This window comes from Triturus cristatus, chromosome 4_1 (genome assembly GCF_964204655.1).
Source record: "Triturus cristatus chromosome 4_1, aTriCri1.1, whole genome shotgun sequence".
Taxonomy (NCBI): domain Eukaryota; kingdom Metazoa; phylum Chordata; class Amphibia; order Caudata; family Salamandridae; genus Triturus; species Triturus cristatus.
In genome coordinates this window covers 617743437-617762951 of record NC_140585.1, presented here as the reverse complement: position 1 = coordinate 617762951, position 19515 = coordinate 617743437, and the positions used below count along the sequence as shown (strand labels likewise).

General features: G+C 48.5%; 1 protein-coding gene across 1 annotated transcript in view; it reads left to right on the top strand.

Moving 5' to 3' along the window:
- RPS16 (ribosomal protein S16) overlaps positions 1 to 13506 on the top strand; it is a 31799-nt gene extending 18293 nt beyond the window's left edge. Inside the window, exons 4-6 of the mRNA XM_085652985.1 lie at positions 1110 to 1206; positions 12333 to 12380; positions 13320 to 13506. Coding sequence (XP_085509111.1) covers positions 1110 to 1206; positions 12333 to 12380; positions 13320 to 13465 — 291 coding nt within the window. The 3' untranslated portion in view covers positions 13466 to 13506. The remainder of the gene's footprint in view (positions 1 to 1109; positions 1207 to 12332; positions 12381 to 13319) is intronic.
- The last annotated feature ends 6009 nt before the right edge of the window (positions 13507 to 19515 follow it).

The window sequence follows — 19515 nt, the reverse complement described above, 5'->3', positions numbered from 1 at the left end:
GATCCTCCAAAACTGCTGCTGTCCTCATGGAAAGTTTTCATACGAGAGGACCATGGTCAGTCAACTTCAGGACCATTTCCAGCAGGGGTCTCCCTCGTCACGTCTTTCATTTTACAAATCACGGGCAGGCTTCAAAATTCAGCCATCTTAAAACAGGCCTCCATAGGCCACAATAGACCATCTTAATTCAAGAGACAAAATAAACGTTACTACAGCATAGTGATTAAACAGTGTTAACTCCACTAATACCCTTATGTGTATGTATTTATCTAGCTTTTGCAACATAAAAAAAACATTAATTCAGACAGCTTTTTGTGCTCAAAATAAACAGCACACAGCAACGTTTAAACATGTAAACTTGCACGTTATTTTTTAGAAAAACAAACAGCACACGCATGCTAACCCTCGTGTAACTTTCTCTTATGTTAAGACAAACGGATTGATTAATAAAAACACACTTGCACAAGACAAATAATTAATTGTTATTTATTAATAATTAATAAAACGCATAGACGTACTAGAGCTTCAAAAGCCCCTGAATTTTCTAAATAAACTCTGCTCAGCACAGCATATGGATGTCTATGTGCAAAAGTTTTAGGACTAGTGAGTTCTCTGTTACAGTAGTTCATTTCTCGTCTAAATTGTAACTTCTTTCTGTTGGTTGAGCCAGGTGGCAAGTTAGTTTATGCCGACTGCTCATTTGTGTTAAGCTTCTAGCGTTTGGGAGGTAGGTGTTGGTATCCTGTAAATGTGTATTATTATTCTGCCCCCGCGGGTTTCTACAGTTATGTTTTAATTAGGAATGTTGAATTTCTCTCTAGAGGTTAAAGCTTGATCTGTTAAATCGGTTACATGCGGAAGCATGAGGTATGGAGTTTGAAGGCATGTGAGAACCTTATTTGTGTCTAAAATTGGGCATTCCTTTGCACAGTAAACGCTTCGAGTTACTATTCTTTAAGGTATTATCTTTAATTTGATAGAATTTCTTTACGGCCTTGTGTTTTATATCAGTTCAATTAAAACTGCAGCAGCTTTGTAAAGTTGATAATATGGACTCGGCATTACTCTCGTGCAAATTAATTAAAGCTTTAAATGGTTTTCCTTTATAGCTTCTTGAGCCGGTTCTTCTCCTAGGCAAAGAGAGATTCGCTGGAGTTGACATCAGAGTCCGTGTAAAGGGTGGCGGTCATGTTGCACAAGTCTACGGTAAGCTTTATAGTTCCTTCTACAAACTGATTGCGCTGTTAATCTTGAGCTTTCAAACTATTCGTGGGAGCATCGAACCTTGAGCCGTTTGATTAAGCTTAGCAACAAGGGAGAGCTGTTTCACCTTTATTTTTAATATTGCATCCTGTCCGGTCCTTATTTGCTGGAAGGAGTGACACATGCTTCAAATTATGTCCATATTTAGCTAAACGAAGCGCATGTAGCACACAATATGAACAAGTGAACATTTGAACCAATCCAGTTCACGATATCTATTGTGTGCATACGATCTTTCTCATATTTTCTGTTCTATTAAAAATAAAAAGCTAATTACCTGTCAACTGCATTTTGCACAATGGAGCACACCACAGCATTTCATTCTCATTCTGAACCGGCTGTAATAAACTGATACATTGCATCACAAAGACCAAAGAAAATGAATGATGCGTCATGTCTGACCTGTTCTATACTGAAGTGCTCCCATCCGGAATTGTAGAGTGTGAAGATATTCAAGCCGATAGCCATGTTTTGAATTTGGATTAGCAGTGACGCCACTGCTTTTATTAACTGCAGCAAAATAGTGTGGAAGTTTGTAGTTATTTTTAATACTCGGAACAATAAATTTTACTTGCGTTGAATGGTTAACTGATATAGCATGTTGTTAGACGGACCGGGAGGGTCGGCCGAGGACAAGGGGAGAGGTCTCCGGGGAGAGCCGTCTCCAGCGATCGTACAGACAAATAACTTCCCCCCCCACAGACAGATACCACACAAGGAGATGAGTTAGCGTTCTTTATAAGCACTTCTTAAGGTACGATGAAAAGGTACAAGGAGGTCTGGACTCAGGGGTCCCCTCGATTCAAGTCTCTCAAGATGGGAAAGGGGGTAGCGGGACAGTCTGGTTACCAGTCTGGTAGTTGAGGTGGTATGGTGGGTAGCTCACAATCCTCGAGCTTAGGTGGTCTAGCTGGTACGGGCCGCGGCAGCGCCAGCAGGTCCCAGTGAAGATGGTCGATACACGGGCCGCGGCAGCGCCAGCAGGTCCCAGAGAAGATGGTCGATGTACGGTCCGCGGCAGCGCCAGCAGGTCCCGGTGAAGATGGTCGTTACAACGGGCCGCGGCAGCGCCAGCAGGTCCCGACGAGGATGAATGTTGCAGAAGGCCGCGGCAGCGCCAGCAGGCAGGACGATAGATCACAAGATAGGGCTACGGCAGCGCCAGTAGTCCGTCAAGGCTGAGTTCTCTCGGTGTCTCTCGACTCCAGGATACAACTGCCTTCCTGCTCCGCAGCTGCTCCAGTTATAGGGCAGGTGCCCTTTGATGTCCGGACCCTCGCACTTGGAGGTCGGAGGGTCCGGGATGAAGGTGTCCAGACACCCAGCGGGGGGTGGAGCCGGTGCCTGGGGGAGCTGGAGGCGATCGTCACCTGGCAGGGGAGAGTCCTTGGCACTTCGTCCTCCCATTGATCTGCCAAGTGATCCGCTCACCTCCTGGGTGGATGGTGGTGCCGGGATGTCGGGGCCGGCCAGGCCCAGGGTTAGGGTCGGGGGGAGGCCACGCGGCCTCGTGGCGCAGGGCCCAAGATGGCGGCTTGACCCGGCCGAGGGAGCCGGTGGTGGCTTGGGCCCGTGCTACAGGGAGGTCCGAGGGCAGGAGTTCCGTCGGGAGACGGGGTGCGGGTGATTCTCGTGGGTCGCGCCTGGGAGGCTGGGGCTTGGGCCCTGTCATGCGGGGGGGGCGCAAGCCCTTCGTGTGGCCTGTCCAACATGCGTCCCCCCCCCAGCTGAAGGCGGGGAGAGTCACCCATCTCCTTGGGGACTCTCTTCGTCGAGGCGGAAGAAGCGGGACAGGCAATCTGCGTTGGCGTGGTCTTGGCCCGGTCGGTGCTCCACGGTGAAGTCCATTCCCTGCAGGGAGATGGACCAGCGCAATAGTTTTGGGTTTTCCCCCGCATCTGCATCAGCCACTGCAGGGGTCTATGGTCGGTCTGTACCCGGAAGTGGGTACCGAAGAGATAGGGCCGGAGCTTTTTGAGGGCCCACACTACTGCGAAGGCCTCCCTCTCGATGGTGCTCCAGCGCTGTTCTCGGCCCAGGAGACGTCGGCTGATGAAGGCCACCGGTTGGTCATGACCCTCGGGGTTCACTTGGGAAAGAACCGCTCCGATGCCGTGGTCGGAGGCGTCTGTCTGTACTACGAATTCCCGACTGTAATCGGGGGCCTGGAGCACAGGGGCGGTGCACAGGGCGGCCTTCAGCTTTTCGAAGGCTGCTTGACAATCGGGGGTCCAGTTAATCCGCTTTGGTTGGTTCTTGGACGTGAGACCCGTGAGGGGCCCCACCATGCTGCCGTAGTCCTTCACGAACCGCCGGTAGTAGCCGGTGAGCCCCAAGAAGGCTCGGACTTCGGTCTGAGTGACGGGGGGCTGCCAGGACTGGATGGCAGCAATCTTAAGTTGCAGTGGGGCCACCAGCCCGCTCCCCACCTGGTGCCCCAGGTAGGTCACGGACCCTTGACCAATTTGGCATTTGCCGGCCTTAATCGTGAGGCCGGCCCGCTGGAGGGCCTGTAGGACCTCCTGGAGGTGGAGGAGGTGGTCGGACCAGTGGCGGCTGTATACAGCGATATCGTCCAGGTAGGCAGCGCTGAACTCTTCGAGCCCCGCCAAGACCTGGTTCACAAGACGTTGAAATGTAGCGGGGGCGTTCTTCATGCCAAAGGGCATGACCTTGAAGTGGTAGTGGCCATCGGGGGTAGAGAAGGCGGATCGTTCTTGAGCTCGGGGTGTGAGACCGATCTGCCAGTAGCCCGCTGTTAGGTCGAAGATACTGAGGTAGCCGGCGGCCCCCAGCCGGTCGATCAATTCATCCGCTCTGGGGATAGGATGAGCGTCGGTCCGGGTGACAGCGTTCAAGCCCCGGTAGTCGACGCAGAATCTCAGTTCCGGTGTGGTGCCGGGGGCAGCGGCTTTGGGGACCAATACAACTGGACTGGCCCAGGGACTGTCCGAGGGCTCGTTGACCCCGATCGTGAGCATTTTGGCCACTTCCTCTTGTATGCAGGCCCGTACCCGATCTGGTACGCGGTAGGCCCGGTGCCGGACAGGGGGACTGTCCCCGGTGTCTACGTCGTGCAGGCACCAAGGGGTGACCCCGGGAGTGAGGGAGAACAGTGAAGCGAACCGCAGCAGGAGGTCCCGGCAGCCCTGGCGTTGCTCTGGGGTGAGGGCATCGGAGAGCCGGACCCCGTCCACGGAACCGTCTTTCTCCTGAGTCCTCAGGAGATCAGGGAGAGGCTCGGAGTCTTCTTCCGCCCCACTGTCTGTAGCCATCAGGAGGCTGAGTTCTGAGCGCACAAAGTGTGGTTTGAGTCTGTTGGTGTGGAGGACCCGAAGGGGGTTCCGGGTGGTCCCCATGTCGACGAGGTAAGTGACGGGGCTTTTGCGCTCGACCACCTTGAAGGGCCCCGTCCACTTATCTTGCAAGGCACATGGTTCGGTGGGGGACATCACCCACACTTGTTGTCCAGGTTCGAACTCGACGGAGGAGGCATTGTGATCATACCATCTCTTCATGTCTTCCTGGCTGGCCTCGAGGTTCGCCTTGGCCATCTCCCTGAAGCGCCGGGTCTGATTACGTAGGGCCAGGAGGTACTTGAAGACGTCTGGAGGGGTCTTTAGGGGGGCCATCTCCCAACCTTCTTTGACTAGGCTGAGGGGCCCTCGCACAGGGTGCCCGTACAGGAGTTCGAAGGGGCTAAACCCGAGGGACTTCTGAGGAACTTCCCGGTAGGCGAAGAGGAGGCACGGGAGTAGTACATCCCACTGGCGACGGAGGGGCTCTTCCAACCCCCCAATCATCCCCTTGAGAGTGCGGTTGAATCGCTCCACTAGTTCGTTCCCTTGGGGGTGATAGGGGGTCGTGAATCGGTAGGTGACCCCGCACTGTTGCGAGAGGGACTTCATGTATTTGGAGATGAAGTTCGTGCCTCGGTCGCTGACGACTTCTCGGGGGAAGCCCACCCGGGAGAAGATCCCCATCAGGGCCCGGCCAACCACCGGAGCTGTTACTGTTCGTAGAGGCACCGCCTCGGGGTAGCGGGTGGCGTGATCCACCAATACTAGGATGAACCTATGTCCTTGTGCCGTGCGGGGGTCCAGGGGCCCCACAATGTCTATCCCTACCCTCTCGAACGGGGTGGTGACCACCGGGAAGGGTTGTAGAGGGGCCTTCAGCTTACGGCCACTCTTCCCGCTGGCCTGGCACGTGGGGCAGGACCGGCAGTGGTTCAGGACGTCGTTCCGCATCTTCGGCCAGAAAAAGTGGGTCACTAGGCGACTGTAAGTTTTGTCTTGTCCCAGGTGTCCAGCCAGGGGGACATCGTGGGCCAGATTGAGCAGGAAGTTTCTGAAGCGGAGAGGTACCACCAGTACTCGACCGGCCCCTAGCTCTGCGATCCTCTGTTCGCTGTATAGCAGGTCGTTCTCCCAGTAGTCCCAGTGAGTTCCGGTGAAGTCCCCTGCGCTCTGGGCGCTGGCTTGTTGGCGGAGTCCCTCGAGGGAGGGGCAGGTCTTTTGCTCCTGGCGGAACTGTTCTTGGTTGGGCCCCCCTTCTTGACGCCACTGAGCCAGGCCGGGGACGTCCTGGAGGTGCGTGTCCCCTTCGGTCGTTGGCTCCGGGGGGTTGGCCTCATCGTTGTCTTCTACTGGGGCGACCGGGGGCGGAGGTGCTGGCCATTCCGGTTCTTCTGGTCGGGGAGCGGCACGGGCTGCCCTGGACCGGGTGGTTACGCAGGCCCAGTCCGGGAGGCCCAGCATCCCCAGGTGCTCTCTTCTCTCGACGGTGGCCCATTGGGAACTCTCAAGGTCATTCCCCAGGAGGCAGTCCACGGGGGCATCATCCCGGACCGTCACTTTCAACAGGCCGGAGACCCCTCCCCATTCGAAGGGGACGCAGGCCATTTGACACAGACTTTCGGAATTGTCAGCTGAGCGGACGGGGCAGAGAATGTTCGGCAGGATCTGCTCGGGTTTCACCAGGTGACAGCGGACGGCCGTCACACTGGTGCCTGTGTCACGTAAGGCCTCGGCCCGATGCCCATTAATGGTCACCCACTGACCGTATTTCCTGGTGTTGGCGGGTAGGGGAGCCCGCGGGACTATGTCTTTTCCCCCTAGGCACGCTAGAACCATGGCGGCCGGTTCCCACTCTTGCTGGGCCGGCTCATACTCTTCTTGTTCCTCTGACAGTCGTTCTTCCCCCAGGGCGGCGGCAGCTACCTGGCGGGGCTTGGGTGTTTGGTTCTGCGGGCAGCTCGGGTCATTGGCGTAATGGCCCACTCGCTGGCATCGGTGGCAGGTGACATTGGCTCGGAACCCTGGACGCATCGGGGGGTTTCCCCGGCCGGCCGGGGGCGGGGTGCTGGCCACGGGTGTTGCCGGGATGGTGTCTCTCCCTCGCCCTCCTCCCCGAGGACGGTGCTGGCCTTGGTTGCTTCGATTCTGCTCGTGCGGTCCTCTCCGGCCCACTCGGGTGCTCTCCCATCGGTCAGCCTCAGCGGCGAGCTGCCGGGGGTCGGTCAATTTACTGTCGAGGAGGTGCTGCCTGAGCTCGACGAAGCAGTTGTTCGACAGGTGTTCCCATACCATGAGGTTAAAGAGTTGTTCGTAGGTCGTTACATGGCTCCCCTTGATCCACCCCTCGAAGGCTCTGCTGAAATAGTTTACGTACTCCACCCAAGTTGTACCCGGGATCCGGGTGCAATCTCTGAACCTCTGGCGGTACATCTCGGGTGTGAGGCCGTAGCGGGTGAGGAGGGCAGCCTTCATGTGGTCGTAGGACGACATTTGGTGATCTGGGAGCTGCAACAGGGCATCACGACCTTCGTTGACGAACCTCCCCCATAGTCCAGCTCCCCAATCACTCCGGTCGATCCAGTGGGAGGTCATGGCGATCTCGTAGGCTTTGAACCACTGCTGTATGTCGTCCTCTCGGACATACTCTCGGACAACATCCTTGGGGATGTGGACTTTTTTCTCGGTTGCCCCGGGGGTGTGCGGTCGCTCAGGCACCCCCGTCTCTTTATTCTGTTTCCGAAGTTCTATTTCCGCCAGTTTGCGTTCGTGTTCGAGTGTTGTTCTTTTTTCCTCAAGCTCTCTCTGTCTCTGTTTTTCTTCTCGCTCCTCTCGGAGCCGCAGATGCTCTAGATTTAGTTTCTGCTCGGCTAACTTTAGTTCACCGTCCATCTTGAGTCGTGCCATTTCCAACTCGTGTAATCTGGTCCTTTCTCTTTCCTGGATCTCCTCCTGCGAGAGGCCCGTTCCCCTCTCCTCGGGAGCCGTGGCGTTCCCCCTCTGGTGCGACACTGTTTTGGTCGGAGGATCCGGTGATCCCAGTTTCTGCCCACGACTCAAGGGCGCGCTTCAAATCCTCTTTGGTACTCAGGCCGGTGGTAGCAATGCCTAGTTCCATGCAGAATTGTTTAAGTTCGCGGTGGTTATACTCTTCCAACTTATCCATTTGGAACTTTTCAGTGGAACCGCTATCTTTAGCTGACATCGTGGTTTTGTCGTGGGGTGAGCTAATCTCTGTACGATTACGCGTTGATTCGGATCGCGCCGCTGGCCACCAATGTTAGACGGACCGGGAGGGTCGGCCGAGGACAAGGGGAGAGGTCTCCGGGGAGAGCCGTCTCCAGCGATCGTACAGACAAATAACTTCCCCCCCCCCCACAGACAGATACCACACAAGGAGATGAGTTAGCGTTCTTTATAAGCACTTCTTAAGGTACGATGAAAAGGTACAAGGAGGTCTGGACTCAGGGGTCCCCTCGATTCAAGTCTCTCAAGATGGGAAAGGGGGTAGCGGGACAGTCTGGTTACCAGTCTGGTAGTTGAGGTGGTATGGTGGGTAGCTCACAATCCTCGAGCTTAGGTGGTCTAGCTGGTACGGGCCGCGGCAGCGCCAGCAGGTCCCAGTGAAGATGGTCGATACACGGGCCGCGGCAGCGCCAGCAGGTCCCAGAGAAGATGGTCGATGTACGGTCCGCGGCAGCGCCAGCAGGTCCCGGTGAAGATGGTCGTTACAACGGGCCGCGGCAGCGCCAGCAGGTCCCGACGAGGATGAATGTTGCAGAAGGCCGCGGCAGCGCCAGCAGGCAGGACGATAGATCACAAGATAGGGCTACGGCAGCGCCAGTAGTCCGTCAAGGCTGAGTTCTCTCGGTGTCTCTCGACTCCAGGATACAACTGCCTTCCTGCTCCGCAGCTGCTCCAGTTATAGGGCAGGTGCCCTTTGATGTCCGGACCCTCGCACTTGGAGGTCGGAGGGTCCGGGATGAAGGTGTCCAGACACCCAGCGGGGGGTGGAGCCGGTGCCTGGGGGAGCTGGAGGCGATCGTCACCTGGCAGGGGAGAGTCCTTGGCACTTCGTCCTCCCATTGATCTGCCAAGTGATCCGCTCACCTCCTGGGTGGATGGTGGTGCCGGGATGTCGGGGCCGGCCGGGCCCAGGGTTAGGGTCGGGGGGAGGCCACGCGGCCTCGTGGCGCAGGGCCCAAGATGGCGGCTTGACCCGGCCGAGGGAGCCGGTGGTGGCTTGGGCCCGTGCTACAGGGAGGTCCGAGGGCAGGAGTTCCGTCGGGAGACGGGGTGCGGGTGATTCTCGTGGGTCGCGCCTGGGAGGCTGGGGCTTGGGCCCTGTCATGCGGGGGGGGCGCAAGCCCTTCGTGTGGCCTGTCCAACACATGTTCTCCCTTTTTTTCACATTCCTGCAAAGGTGGCAGGATCATAATGACCCTCGTGCATTTTAGATGGCCACATGACCTAGTGATGTATTTATTTTAGTGCCCTCATTTACCAAGGCCCTATTTGGGCAATCATTTTAACTGATGCAAAATCGGGTTTTCATTTTGTTGTTTGCTAGCTTGAATTCTTGACCTTGCGTTTAATGATGATGCTTCTGTCTCTTATGACTGTTCCTTGGCCAGCAAGGGATGGAGACTTGTTTAAAATTAAAAAATCTAATGGAATAAGTACCCCCCCAGTCTGGATCCATTGGTAAAACACAGAGCAATTTTTAATTTAAGCACTGTTACCAGTAAATTTGTTTTTTAATTGATATCCCACAATCATTAGAGCACAATTCAGATGGGTGCAAGAATTTTATTTCTCCTCTTTGCACAATCATCCCATTCACTGGCGTACTTCACGCTACCTTCTGTGACAAACCCAGTGGTCCAAATTATGTGATTGCAGGAAGGGAACATGGGAGTGGTTGTTCCTCTTACTGCCTATTACAAGATAAAAGTCTGGATGTCCTTAGTTTTGATTTACACGAGCCAAAAATTCAAAATAACTATATTTCTGCGTTGCTGTTGGCATGCAGTAATCTTTGTAAATTGTTGCTTTTATACCACAAAATGAAAATTTCATTAATGGGCACGCTCTTTTTTTTTTTTTTTTTTTTTTTTTTTACATTATCAGTTCAACAAGACTATTCTAACTGACCTCATTTGAGGGGAATATATTGACTTTCTACTCTTGCTTGAGTTATTGAGATTTTAAATTTTAATCAAATTGTTTTTGTTTCTTAAGAAAATTAAGTTAACGGCTAATTCCAAGAATTAGTTTGTAATAAATTAAATTGGTCATTATGTACTGTAAGGGGTCTTAAATCATCTGTCCAATTCAAAATCTAAAAAAAGGCCACTTGTTAATCTGAACAATCACCCAGAAGAATAGTTGTTAACCTCGTGCGATTAAAACGGTTTGTATTATCCTGCCTCCAATGAAGTGCTTGAATTGCAATGCACGAGGGGCTCAATGATGCACTGAATCACCACACATTAATTTATCTTATGTTCATTTGATACATGGTTAGAAAGGGACACATGGGATATTAACCATATATCGACTGACTCCAGCACTTGGCATGAGGGATCATCGTCAAGTCTCATTAACTGATGCCCTTTGAAAGTTAGGAGTCTTAGTCTGCAGAAGGCTAAACCCATGATCAATCTGGAGGAGGCGGCCAATCTTTTCAGTAGAGCTACTGTAGATCAATGAACACTATCATGGGGACTACTGTCTAATACATGGATTGGGTAATTATACTTAAAGGCTAAGCTACTATGCTGCCCATAGACCCACCCCACCCCCCCTTACGGTAAACGCACCATTTTCGGAACAATGTTTGCCTGGGGGGGTCTCCTAGGGCAAGTTTTATCCGCTAACTAATATTTCTGAACTGCTTGTGAGAAGCAAAGTCTCACTGGGGTTTAAGTTAACTGTTGACTGAAATCGTTTAGACATTCTTTACATTTCTGATATTGACTGGCAATTTAGTCTTAAATGGCTTTGTTCATTCTTGGCCGGACACTTTCAGTGGACCTCCACCGGCCGTTTAAAAAAAAAAAAAAAAAAATGCGTTATCATCCCTCAGTGTGCAGTCTTTCAGGTCTTATTTTTTTATTTTTTAAAATTAAATTTAGAAAATATTTTTATATTTCTAATCTCTAAGCATTCTGTGTACATGGTTTCCTCTTGTCCGATTAGTCTGCTGCTTTGCGGTTATTTGACTAGTTCTTTTAAGCTTTAATCAAATTTGGACCATGGAAACACCTTTAATGCAATCTATATTCAAGGCCATGATTATTTCTCGAAAATATCATTTTTATCAACCTCCCCGTCACTCCTCCTATTTAGCAACCTATTGGAGCAGTTTGCATGTGTATTTGTCAGTTAACAGACTGTTCTCTCTTGTAAAAAGGGAATTGTAAACCTGGTTATCCCAGCCATAATAACACTTTGTTTCTGTGTTCATTTGAATGACTACTTCTGAGCCCGGATACTCTAGGTGCACTTCTGAGGCAAATGTGAATAGCACAATAAAAACTAAGATTGCTCTTAAGTTAAGCACTCTTGAGGAAAGGGGAAGCATGCAGGCTGGAAGAGAGGGAGACTGAAAGGAGGGAGGATGGAATTAAATAGTGGTGTGGAATGGAGGGAGGTTGAAAAAAAGATGGAAAGGAGCAAAGAAAGCAAGTAGAAAAGTAACAGATGGCAAGAGAAAGGAAAGCAAATGAAGGAATGAATGACAGGAAATGAATAACACCGTGCACAAGGAAATCAGGAATAAAAGAAAAGACAATTGTAAAGAAGGAATGAAGCAGAGAATGAGTTAGCTGGACTGAAATAAGGAAAAGAGCAATGAAAAGAAAATGTAGGCAAAAACAAAGCAAAAGAGAACTATGAAGGGTGAAGGAGAACCAAAATGAGGAAATGTAAGAAACTTCAATCAAGGCTTAAATATATTGACTGTTATAAATGTATCTTTGGATGTAGCTTGCCAACTCTCCAAATTTATTGTGGCTGGCTTTAATGAAATTGACATGAAGACTTTTATTTTAATGGTCGTGGATTTCAGAGTGCTTTGATCTGAAGCCTTTTCTCAAGCAGCAGTGCTGCTTGTTTAAGAAAGGTGGTCTGCATGCAGCTCCTGCACTGTAATATTTGCAGCCTCGCAAATCTAGGTGCACGGTGCAGCATGAACTGGGAGGCAACTAAACACTTGACCTCGGTATCTTGTCATTGATCTGTTGGTGATATCTGATCTAGAACAAATGAATGTTGCAGAGATACCGTAGAGAATGTAGTATGATTGCTGCAGTTTAAGGATCCATCTTCTCAATTCAAACTCTGATCGTTTTATAGGGCTTTAATAGTTTGCTCTATAATACTCATCCTTTCAACACACAACTAACTCCAGCCCCACAAGCACCCTGAGACACCGAGTATTTCTGGCTCTGCATATTTAACTGGAGAATGCTCAGTCTCTTGATTATATGAAGCTGAATTGGTTGAAACCCAACACGTTGACACTGAATAATTATTTTAACAATTAGATTGTCAAGTAACTGCCCTTAAAAGTTTATCATGGCTAAGGAGCAGAGACATGTCCCACTCATTCCGCTCATTTTACTGTCTTTACCATTCATTTAGTGGTGGTGGTGACTCCTTTTGCAGTTTTAACTGATTTATTGATATTTTATGGTTTAGCATGCTATTTTGATTTTATTGGCTCGTTTTATGCTATTCTGTAAAAACACTTTATATTTTGCCTTCCAGCTATTCGCCAGTCTATTTCAAAGGCGCTTGTGGCTTACTACCAGAAATGTAAGTCTTTGTGTTAACTGTTTTTGTTTTAAATAGTTTCTTACGTGTGTTAACCATTTAAATTTATTTGTTTTAATATAGTGCATGCACTAGTGCTTCTTGTTACTTTACTGCAAGTTTGATTGTAATTATGAAGTGGGATGTTATGTGGGTAGCAGACTTGCATTAATCAACTGAATCGGTGTCAATGGCATTGAAGTATCTCCAGTTAGTAGTCATTCCCTCTCGTCTCTATAACAGTGTACATTTTATGTGGTGTATTTTGGGGGTGGGAGTGCAGCCTGATCATGTAGTCTTGCCTGTGAGCTCATGGCAGCTGTTTATGGGTGACACCAATGGATGCGGGTGTTTCTGCTCTTGCATATTTCACTGCCCCACATGATTGTAAGCCTGTGGCTTATTTTACGCTACAATTATAGCGTTCTTAATATTGATGTTTTTTTGCCTAGTCCGAACGCATTTCCTCTCAAACTGGATTTCTGGCTTTTGGTCTCTTTATGTCTTCTTACTGAAGAGATCGTGGTGAAAATAAAGCTAGTGTTACAAGGAAAAAGATAGTGGAGATTGGTCTTTTTGCAACATTTCAGATATCCTGAAAGGTGTCAAGGGTAGGTTTTTGCAAGTTAGTGTATGGAAAAAGTATGTAGTAAGTGGGAATTAGAGTGTAATGAAATTGAGTTTGCTCACCCTAGCTGCACTTAAAGGCTGTTTATTGTTACTGTTGTAGCGAGGGGGTGTAAGTGAAGGGCAAGGGTAGGAGAGAGGAATGGTGGAGCAAAGACGCAGAAAGGGTACAAGGGGAAAAAATGGCCTGGGGTGAAGGAGAGGTCTTATTAGAAGAGGACACCATATGCTTCTTATCTCTGTGTTGCGGGGATCCACCAGTCTATTTGATATAACTGTTTTTTGTGTGGTCTTTATATACTCTTCCTATTCCAGATGTTGATGAAGCTTCCAAGAAGGAAATCAAGGATATATTGATCCAGTACGACCGGACCCTACTGGTAGCAGATCCTCGACGTTGCGAGTCGAAGAAATTTGGTGGACCCGGAGCTCGTGCTCGCTACCAGAAATCCTACCGATAAATTTGTTACGTTTCCTTCCAATAAATCTGAAGTGGAAACTATGGTTTATCTTGTGACTTTGTTCATAAAGTGTATTTCCGTATTGCTGCTGTTCTACCACTTCTCCCCATCTCTTTCCCTTACCCCCAACAGGGTGACTAAAAACATTTGATTCCTTACTGGTCAGTCGTTCATGTTGTGCATTAGTGATTTTGAGGTTGGGGAAGGTCTTAGAAACTACTCATTTGATTACAGAAGGGTACCAGCTTTGATAGTGGCTGAGATGTTTATTATTCCAAGCTCCTTTCTAAGACGAGTAAATAAGTGGTGCGACGCAGGCACTTGTGGAATTTTGTGTTAAATGTGTATTTGTTTTCAATAAAGAGGTCTCTTTGAATGGTAGCACCATAAAACCATTCTATTTTATAACTGAAGTACAGTATGGATTGACCTATTATATTGGAATTCTTTTCTTTTATCTGCATGCTTTCGAATAGTACCTGCACCATATGTGAAGACATTTTAGAGTTGAGGTTTTGTCAATTGTTTTGATGTATTCTAACACTAGTCATGTTTTGGAGAAGGGTGCGTTGGTGAAGGGGTAATGGCGTGCATTTGTTTCTCAAGAAGCCTTCATAAATCATTTTTAGGTTTGTCGATCAAGACATTATGCTTGTGTAGTTTAAGCTGTTCAGTACGTTCTGTTTCCCAAGTATTTTATAATCAACATTTAGTATGGAGAGGAGGCAATAAGTGCATAGCTTTTCTGGGAACTTCCCTGCCTTAAGAGTGGTGACCAGCAACTCTCGTCTGTGGGGGAGGGTGAAAGAATCCTGCACTCCCGTGGTTAATTAAAGAGTCGCCAGCGTAGGTGCCACTGATCCATGAAAGGCTTAAAATTTGAGAGGAAGGCCTTTCACGCCCGAGAGTATACACCTTATCAAAGTAGATATGGTGTGTCTAACTTGCTGTAAGGAAGTCGATTGCCCTAACTCATCGTCCTGCTGGGGTGACAGCCTAGGTATTGAAAGAAATTCCAGATTATGGTCCCGTATCCCAATTACTGTATAATTGCTTATATTATTTCAAGAACATGTTAAAGGTTTCTTGTGATCGTTGAAGAGTCCAAGTGGAGTCCCTGACCAGTCAGGATAGACCCTCGCCTATCCATGTTATCCATCTACTTCTGGCCTAGACTGTATTTGTCCCATCAGCATGCTGGGTGGCCATGAACACAGATTGATCTGAGCAACATTGTTGATCGACCAAACCCACATGCTGCTTTTTGGCGTCATTCAAGGGTGTTATGTTTACAGGGGTAGTGGCAGTCTTGCGCCCCAAGGTCGTATGGCCGCCCAAGTGTGTTAAGGTGTTGCTCAAGTATTTTCTTAATCCCTATTGAGGTCTGTAGATAGTGGCCATGCAGTGTCACTTTAAAGGCCTCTCAAACGGTGAGGCAGGAGTTCGTTGAGCCCTCGTTTTCTTCAGAGCAGTGCCCTTTAGATTTCCCTCATGGAGTCGCAAAAAGCTGGGTTTTTCAAGGCATTCCGTTGAAGTCTGATACGGTTTGGGTGCCTTACCTGTCCTAAGAAATGTGAGGCAGTAATGGATTGTGACCCTAGATGGTGTAGCCTATATATTCTGCCATTCCAAGCTCCAGGATTAGGTTATAATGGCACACAATGCAATCCAGGCAAACACGGCCATTTTAACTGATAACATGAATGGTCTTGTACTGTCGGGTGTTAGTGACGCCAGGTATTCCCTTAGGATCAATGTTCCAACCAGTCCCTAAAAGCCCTGGCTATTGAATTTGCAGGTTAATTGGGCAGGATGATGGAAACCGTCTTAAGTGCACATCTAGGACCCCATTGAAATCTTCCCCTGTAAAAAGCAGGGTCATCAGGCCCAGTTGCTAAATGGGGATAGAGGTATAAAATCACATCTGCTGTACGGTTGGAGCCTAAACGCCAACCTCCCAAGTCTACCTTCCACAAGTACACCTCTACCATTTGGGTTTGTAATTTTATTCAAGGTTTCAAATGGGATCTTGGGGCATATTCAAATAAGATTACCTGACCTTGCTATGTGGTGTGAAATCTGTGTTCTTTGTCACCCAGGTGAATCTCCAGAAGCATAGCCTCATGTCTCCCTCTGCGTCAAAAATAGGAACACATCATAAAGAGCTTGAAAAGCGCGCAGCTGCCCCTAAGGGTTTCCCGGCGCTGTTGCGTGGCAGTAGCGGGCGTTGGGGGTGTAAAAGAGGATTTAATCAGGGCTATTAAAAATTAAAGTTTTTACGGAACTGAAGCAGTGACTCGCAGGATCTAAGAGAAAGAGCGTTTCTGAGTTTCGGGCCCAGCACAGAAAAGGAGCACCCTTAAGAGCTCTGAGGAACCTAGGCACAGCAAACACTGCTTTGTCAGTACCCAGATATAGGACATTCCCATAATCCAACCCGCATGTGACCAAGGCTTGTAGCACCGTTCTCTGAGCATCTGGGGTGGATCAGCCAAAGTATTTTCTTAAGCCATTTCAGAATGGAAAAGCAGGAGGGGGTGAGCTTGGAGACCTGTGGTGCCAAGGAGACATATTTGTCAATGAAACCGAGCTTTTTCCATTTATCCACGGGCGGAGGCCCCAGTATGGCGGGCCTGTGGCTGACTCCCCAAAGATCAGGGTTATTTCCCAGGATCAGAACTTCGGTTTTATCGCCATTGAGTTTGATGGCGTTTTTGTTTGTCCAGAGTGCGACCCTAGACAAACCTTTCCTGAGGAGGAGGGGTCTTTACTACGAGCCTTGGATAGTGAGAAATCAATCTGCGAATCATCCGCATATGAGAAGACCGAGACCAGATTCTTCGTTCACATCCATCACGGGGCGTAAGTAAATGTTCAACAGGGGGCTCAGAATGGACCCCTGCGGAATCCCCAAGGGTAACGTTGGGAGTAGTAGAGGTGGTGTTTGTTGAGAAGACCTCAAAGGTTCGCTCCTCTAAGATGGACAGCCGTTTCAAAGTAGTGTTGGCAATGCATAGATTCTCCAAGCTATCCTGAATAGTGAGATTGTGACACATATTTGAATATTGTGGACATTCCAAATTAAGAAAAATTGTGTATCCCCATCATGTGCCCTGACAAGGAGACTGTAAGAATCTTAGAGTCTCCATCCTGTGAATAAACACATCAGTGAGAACAAAGAGTACCACTCATTGAAGAGCCTTGCCCCCTCAACACCCAGAACAGAGACCAACGTTCCCTTCTCAAAAATGAAGCAACTGAACTCCTAAAGCATGACCTGAATTGAAAAAACATTGGGTAGAGAGCTGCTAAATGTTTTTTTGCTAGCAGGAGAGAAACGTGCTGTGACCCAGAAAGTAGATTGGAGCTATAGCTGGCACCGACCGGCTGCAGGAATCTTTTCATGTACTGGGGTAGCCTCTGGTTGGCCCAGTCAGTCGGCTTGCAGATGTTTATTATGGCCTAATCATGAGGATAGTCGGAGGGTGATCAAGAGATGCGGCTAGTTATAGATTGTCCCCACTGTAGCCACACTTTCAAGGACTTGCGCCCAATCAGGCCATGCTGCAAAAGCTATTGTGGGTTAAAACGAGCTAAAAATCCATATTTAGCCTCTATAGCAAACTCACCTGGGTCTTGCCACCTAGGTTCTGACTTAAAAGATGTGGAGGCAAAAAAAAACAGCATTCATTATTTCTGACTTCGATTTTGTTCAATGGGAGGCTAAAAGGGGACTCACCGGAACATGCTGCCTAGGGGGTGGGTGGGGTAATTGCTTTTTTGCTTTGATTGGGAGACCATTTGTTCGGCTATACCATGGACTGCATTCACACTTGGCAACTTCAGACTATATGTATGTCCACCCATGGTTGTAAAGTTAAGAGCAAGAGAGTTGAGCATGGAGGGATAGTAACCATAATGTATATCTAAAATGTCAGTATTTTTAGGTCTCGCGTGGCGTTGCAGTGCTGCTCGCCTTTACGAGATTTATTGTCCACAAGGAGTTTGAGAAGAGAGCTTGAAGCCCCGCCACTCATTTCCATTGGCTGTCACAGTTTATGCTAATCGGTGGCCTGCCATTGGAAATGAGGCTTTTTCACCTCTGATCCGGACTGGGTCGCCTGCTTTGCTGCTGTCGCAAAGCACTTTATTATCTTTATGGGGCCATGTGTTTCTAATCAAACACATGGCCCCATAAAGCCTAAGAGATCAATGCTTGTTTTAGTATGGGAATGTATAAACTCTTCCTGGGAAATAAGATGTCCCTAGCCATGCGCACCCCCCCCCCCCCCCCCATAAAAAAATCCGAGTCCTCGCGTTTCAGGGCCTGCGAGTTCTGTATGTTAAGGTCAACCGCGCTCCGGTATCCTAGATGTCATGGATGTAATTTCTCGCTACTTGCTTTATTATCTTTAATGCCGGACTCCTAGTGTGACCCCTTCTGTGCCTATTTTTCGCAGAGAGATCTGCTAAGGACTGGATCATACCAGCAGAGCACAGCCTTGTGCTCTGTGCCCGGGCCATATATACCACCAGAGTGCCAGCTGTGCCAGGCTGGTCTGTCATGACAATGAATTTACAGACCTCTCAATGCTCCGATTTCATTCTAGCGCTTGCTGTCGCATCTCTGCCGGTTCATAGCACTGTAAAACAACCCGTACAATGCCCCACTTCAATGGTACTCTTTTAAACGACTCCCGAAGGACGAAAGGCCTGCCCAGGATTCGAATCCACTTGACTTACTGAGCTATCGCACCTGTCTGAGCTCCGGTGCGACGCCGCATTCTTGCTTCAATGGACTTTTGCCATATTCCGTTCTCGTGGGAAGGGCGCCTGACCTAGTGCGCTGTTCCTGCCCTGCGGTGGAATCACCTACGAATACCGCAGACTAGTCGCAGCTCAAAGCCAAGGGAAGTTATTAGAAACAGGTTTTAGTGTCCTCTCGCCGCCCTCCGCTCACTCTACGAACGGATCTTTCAGATTCCATCATATATGTGTACACACATATACACTTACACATGTTTACACGTACTTGCACGCACCACATCACAGGTTAGTACCAAATCATGACATTGTGTTCAGTAAGTTTAATGAGAAATACCCATGTTAAGGGAACTATCTAGAATGCTGAACATGACCTGCAGATATTGCTTGTCAAATTAATCACATTCATCAGACCTGCATATTTCTGTATAACTTTTAAAACTGGAAATATTTTATGTATCTACGCCGCCCACATGTATTGCATGCTTGTTTGATTTTATTGTACGAAAGTGTGACATGTGAGTTTCACCATGTTAACGACATACGGAAACCATTCTGCAGTCCTTTGCCATTGTTTAATCAACTATCTACTGTTTAAGCAACTATCCATTTGTGAAATGCAAACAGCCCGATTTTTCCTATTCAAGCGCCCTGCAGAGAACAGCCTTAAAAATCTCTCCAATGTAAGGTGTGTTTTTTAAAATAAACTAAAGGGTGTTTTTATCTGAAATTATATAGTCTTAAATTCACACGTATGTACCTTTCCTTTCTGTTTACCTAAGGCAGCCAAACACATTTTCAAACGAACTGATGAAAATGTATGTTGAAGATTCCAATCTACTCTGTCCTGAATCGCTTGACTGAAGTATAGGATGATATTACACAATATCTGTCGGTCTATTTATTCAGTTCACACGAATAACGTCATACAATTTAAGGGTCATAATTATTTCCAGCGAATTTCTAATTTAAACCAATTGGAAGCCTATTTTGTCAGCGAAATATCGGCAGTAGGGTACAGCAACGTGTATTCTGTTGAAGTTTGGTATAATAAAACATTTTTGTTAGTTTTGGGCTCATTCAGTAATTCACAAGAAACCATCATATTTGCACTCTAATCCAATGTTTTAGCTATATCTATTGTGTGCATTTTTTTTTTTTGTTGGGCGCCACACTCGTGAGTGCTTAACAAATGCGTGCTGTGGAGCTCGACATACTGTGGGCGCTGTTCACCAGACCTGCCTCTTGGCGCTATGTGAAGGCACCCACGTGGAGGTTTCGGTACA